The sequence below is a fragment of the Fonticula alba genome, assembly GCF_000388065.1.
Source record: "Fonticula alba strain ATCC 38817 unplaced genomic scaffold supercont2.5, whole genome shotgun sequence".
NCBI classification, from domain to species: Eukaryota; order Rotosphaerida; family Fonticulaceae; genus Fonticula; species Fonticula alba.
The window spans coordinates 1,513,033-1,517,699 of record NW_009242975.1 but is presented as its reverse complement, the minus strand read 5'-3'; the positions used below and the strand labels follow the sequence as shown (position 1 = coordinate 1,517,699).

Sequence of the window (4,667 nt, the reverse complement as noted above, 5' to 3'; positions counted from 1 at the left end):
GTGCGCGTGCGCGTGCGGGGGGGGGGGGGGCGCTTGGGGACGCGGTCCGTGTGCCCGTCTTCACGCCGATGCGCGCGCGTGCGCACCGAAAAGTGAAAGGTGATCAGCTTGACCAAATGTGTGGTCGGCCCGGCCCCCTGGCGGCCAAAAAAGCGGGCTGCCTGCCGCTTCCCGCGCGCGCGCGCGCGCCTGTGGGGTGCAGGGGGGGGGGGGAGGGTGTTCGATATATTTGCCGAGTACAGACATGGAGGATTGGCCGCGGTCAGTCTCCCCGCTTGTTCCGGCTCCTCAGTCCAGGGCTGATGGCTGATCCCCGGTGCGCGAGGGCCTCCCGCGTCGCCCCGTTCGGGGCCGGCCCCCCTTGAGCGGGGTCTACGCTTTCCTTCACTCTGGGCAGGTCTCTGCTTCGTCTGGCCACGTCACGGTGATGACCCATCGGGCGCCATTGTGCCCAGGCTCCGACCGGGGCATCCGAGCATCCCCCCCTCTCCTCCTCTCCGTTTCCTCGCTCCTTTTCTCGCTTTCCCCCCGCAGCCCGCCCTCCACTCGCCAGTCCTCGGCTTCCTCAAACGTACCTTCCTCCCCACCGTCCCCCGCCCTGTGCCTTCGTCTGGCCGATTTGCTCGCTCGCTCGCTCCCTCCCCCCCCCCTCTCTCTCTCTCCCCTCCCTGGACTGACCCACTGGCTGGCGCCAATCTCCATGCACTTGCAGCTGAAAGCACCCCTCCGTCGCACGCGAGATTGAGGCGCATTTTCTCCTATCCACCCTCCTCCCCTCCCTCGCCCCCCCCTCCCCCCCCCCACACACACTCCCTTCCCTCCTCCTCCCTCCCAGCCCGTCCCAGCCCTCCTCATCCGGCTCGACCCTGCGTCCATCCCGCAGCCGGCTGACCCCACACGCCAGGTGCGCACACCATTGCCTTCGCACCGTTCCCTGGTGCCTCCCTTGCGCCTCGCGCCCCGCTCGCTCCTCATCAGCCCTCCTGGCACGCCTGCCGGTCTAACCGCTTGCGCCCCGCAGCCATGTCCTCCGCCTCGGGTCCCCCCTCGGACCCCAGCGCCAGCCCCGGCGGCCCGACCCTCTTCCGGTCGCTGAGCCGGCGTATGTCGCGCTCGAAGAAGGGCGACGTGCCGGCCGGGCCGACGTCGGCCCCGCCCCCCCGGCCGCCGGCATCCGCCACCGGAGCCGGGTCTCCCCCTGTCAGCCCGGACATGATCCCCCCGGACTCGGTGATCCCAGATGACGATGTGGCCGACCCGGTGGCCGCTGTGTCGACCTCCTCCTCGGATGATCTCCCCCCGCCCGTGGAGAAGGCCCGCAAGGGTGGCTTCTCGTCGCTCCTGCGCAAGGACACCCTGCGTGAAAAGGACTCCAAGAAGAAGAAGATCGATCGCAAGACCATCGGCCTGCCGACCGACTTCCGGTGCGTGCGCTCTCCCGGGGCGGCATTTATTTTGCATGCGCATGTGTAGAGCCAGCCAGCCAGCCAGCCAGCCAGCCAGCCCGCCCGCCCGCCTACCCCCTTCGCCCTCATGCTACGTGCCCCTTGTGCATGCCCGTGTTCGACCGGTCTGACCCATCGCCCTGCCGGGTGTCGCCCTCGTCGCCCTTTGATCTTGAACATGTGCACACAGGCACATTGTCCATGCCGACCGCGGCAAGCTGGAGGTGTACGACCCGAATGCCGACTCTGTCCCGTCGGACATCCTGCAGCCCTTCGATCGGCACTCGTGCATCCTGTCCCGCACGCCGGGCGGCGGGTTCGGCATCAGCATCCGCACTTGTCGCAAGGGCCGCACCACCATCACCCGTATGTCCCCCGGCAGCAATGCCACCAAGGTGGGCTTGGCCCCGGGCGATGAAATCATCGAGATTAATGACAGCTCCATCGTCGGCACGGTTCACGACGACGTGTTGGCCATTCTGGCCGACCAGCAATCCGTCAAGCTGCTCGTGATCAAGGTATGCCCCTGCATCGGCTCTCCTCCCTCCCTCTCCCTAGATCTCCCCGCCTGGGCCCCTGCCTGGGTACACATGTTACTGACCTTAAGTCAATCCCCCCTTCTTTCTGGTCTCTCTCTCTCTCTCTCCCTCTGCCGATGCATCTCTTCCTCTGCCTCTGCTTCCCTCTCTCTCTCTCTCCCCCCTCCCCTTCCCTCTTCCTCTCTTTCTCCGCTTGCCCCCCTCCTCTTGCTTTCACTCCCACAGGGTGGCGCCAATCGCCCCGACAGCCCGACCGCCGAGGAGGTCGCAACTCAGGCAGTCAAGGCCCCATCCGTGGCCGAGTCCTCCTCCTCCGGCGTCAATGAGGACATCGACATCGAGGGGGACGATGACCAGGAGGATGACGACGAGTCGCCGTCGGTCTGCTGCGTCTGCGGCAATGAGGCCATCTACCACTGCCAGGCTTGCGGGCCCTCTGTCATGTACTGCAGCCCGGAGTGCCAGAAGAGCGACTGGCCCGCCCACAAGAAGACCTGTGTCTTCCGCAAGGAGAACGCCGAGAAGGTGGCCGCCGCCAAGGCCAAGGCCGAGGCCGAGGCTGCCAGCAAGGCCGGCATCCTGGAGGCCGAGACCGCCGCCGCCGCTGCCCGAGCTAAGGCCGAGGCCGAGGCCGCCGCCAAGGCCAAGGCCCAGGCTGAGGCCGATGCCGCAGCGGCTAAGGCCCAGGCCGCGGCCGCCGCTGCCCGTGCCCAGGAGGAAGCCGAGGCCGCTCGTGCCAAGGAGGAGGCCGCTGCCCGGGCCAAGGCCGAGGCCGAGGCGGCCATCCGCGCGCAGGCCGAGGCCGATGCCGCCGCCGCCGCCGCCGCCAAGGCTAAGGCCCAGGCCGAGGCCGATGCCGCTGCCGCTGCTCGCGCCAAGGAGAAGGCCGAGGCTGAGGCGGCCGCTCGCGCACAGGCCAAGGCCGAAGCCGAGGCGGCTGCCGCTGCCCAGGCTAAGGCCGAGGCTGCGGCCAAGGCCAAGGCCGAGGCTGCTGCTGCCGCCGCCGCTGCCGCCGCCGCCCAAGCCGAGGCCGAGGCCAAGGCCCGTGCTGAGGCCGAGGCCGAGGCTGAGGCTGCGGCCGCCGCCGCCGCCGCCGCCGCCGCCGCCGCTGCTACCGCCGCCACGACGCCGGTGGTGGTGAACACTGACGCCGGGGCCAGCTCGCCGGTCGGCACCGACACCGTGTCCCCCTCCGGCGAGACGGCCCCCACGTCGCCGGCCGAGCGCAAGTGCGGCCACTGTGACGGGCGCAACCCCAAGTACCTGTGTGCCTGTCACATGGTGCACTATTGCTCGCCGGTGTGCCAGCGCGCTGCCTGGTCAAGCCACAAGCTGGTCTGCAGCTTCGTTTCCGAGGCCAAGAAGGCCAAGAAGGCGGCTGCGGCTGCGGCCGCGGCCGCGGCCGCGGCCGCGGCGGCCGCTGCCCCGGCGGCCGATGCCGTTGCCGCTGCCTCGGCCGCTGAGGCCCAGGCCGCCGAAAAGGCCGCCCAGTCCCAGCCCCCGACTCCGGCCAAGCCGACCCCTCCGCCGCCGGTGGAGCTCCCCTTCGATCGCCTGGCTCTGCTCAAGGCCGCTGACAATGGCATCTATGTCGGTTCGTGCATGCTCCTATCCCCCGGTCTTCCGGTGTCCTCCTGCTGGGCCTCGTCCCCGTCCTCGGCCTCTGTCTCTCTCTCTCTCCCCCCCCCCTTTCCCGCCCAGCTAACACCTCCCCTGCCCTTCCTACCACGTGCTCGCGAACAAACGACAAACCATCCCCTCGGCTTTCCCCCCCCCCCTCCCCTTCTTGCGCCCCCTGCTGGGCCGACACAGCCTTCGACAATCGCGTCATGAAGATCGGCATCCGCCCGGCTCGCGGGTCCTGTGTCTTCGACATCCTCTGGACCGTGACGTCGTCCCAGCCGCTGGCCCGGTCTGGCGCCCTCTCCTCGCTGGAGGGGATCGTCCGCGTGCCCTCGGTGCTGGTCGATGTGCCGATGTGCCCGATCCCCGGGCCCGATGGCCAGGGGGAGGCCCATGCGGCGGCGGTCGTCGCCCGGCTAGGGCACGTGCTGATCGCCATCAATGCGTCCACCGGTGCCGTCCTGTGGGAGCAGTCGCTGGCCACGGTCTTCGCCGGGGCCACCGGGCCCAGCACCCCGGCCGAGGACCTCACCAGCACCGCCTCCAGCACGCACTCCTCCCTGGCCACCGGGGCCACCCCCTTCGGCTTTGTGTCGATGCGGCTGATCCCTGGGACCTCGGCCGTGGCTCTCCTCTGGGCCGATCGCGCCGTCGGCGTGGACCTCACCTCGGGCAATGTCGCCTGGCGGCACTTCCTGGAGATCGATGCTCAGGGTATGTGTCCCGGATGTCTCTCTGCTCCTCCTCCTCTTCTTCTTCCTCTTCTTCTTCCTCTTCTTCTTCCTCTTCTTCTTTTTTGGCACCGGCGTTTGTCTGACCTTTTCCCTTTCCCCCTCTCCGTCGGTCGGTCTGCCTGCCCTTTTCCTCTCGCTTTGTCGCCCGACCCCCTCGTTCAGACGATTTGGAGCGTGCGGTCACCGTTCCTACTCTTCTGGCCAATGGCCAGGCCTTCGTTGCTGCTTCTGATGGTACGCACGCTCTCCCCCCTCCCCCTCCCTCTCTCCTTGCCTCTTTCTGTGCTTTTCTCCCTTTCCTCGTTTTGGCTCCTTTGCATTCGCTC

General features: G+C 68.7%; 1 protein-coding gene across 1 annotated transcript in view; it reads left to right on the top strand.

The window, feature by feature from the left end:
• The first annotated feature begins 801 nt into the window (after nt 1–801).
• The window catches only part of H696_03509 (hypothetical protein), a 7,965-nt gene continuing 4,099 nt past the window's right edge, over nt 802–4,667 (top strand). The window contains exons 1-6 of the mRNA XM_009497376.1: nt 802–904; nt 1,022–1,424; nt 1,636–1,963; nt 2,210–3,578; nt 3,797–4,321; nt 4,504–4,575. Of these exons, the coding sequence (XP_009495651.1) occupies nt 1,024–1,424; nt 1,636–1,963; nt 2,210–3,578; nt 3,797–4,321; nt 4,504–4,575 (2,695 nt within the window). The 5' untranslated portion in view covers nt 802–904; nt 1,022–1,023. The remainder of the gene's footprint in view (nt 905–1,021; nt 1,425–1,635; nt 1,964–2,209; nt 3,579–3,796; nt 4,322–4,503; nt 4,576–4,667) is intronic.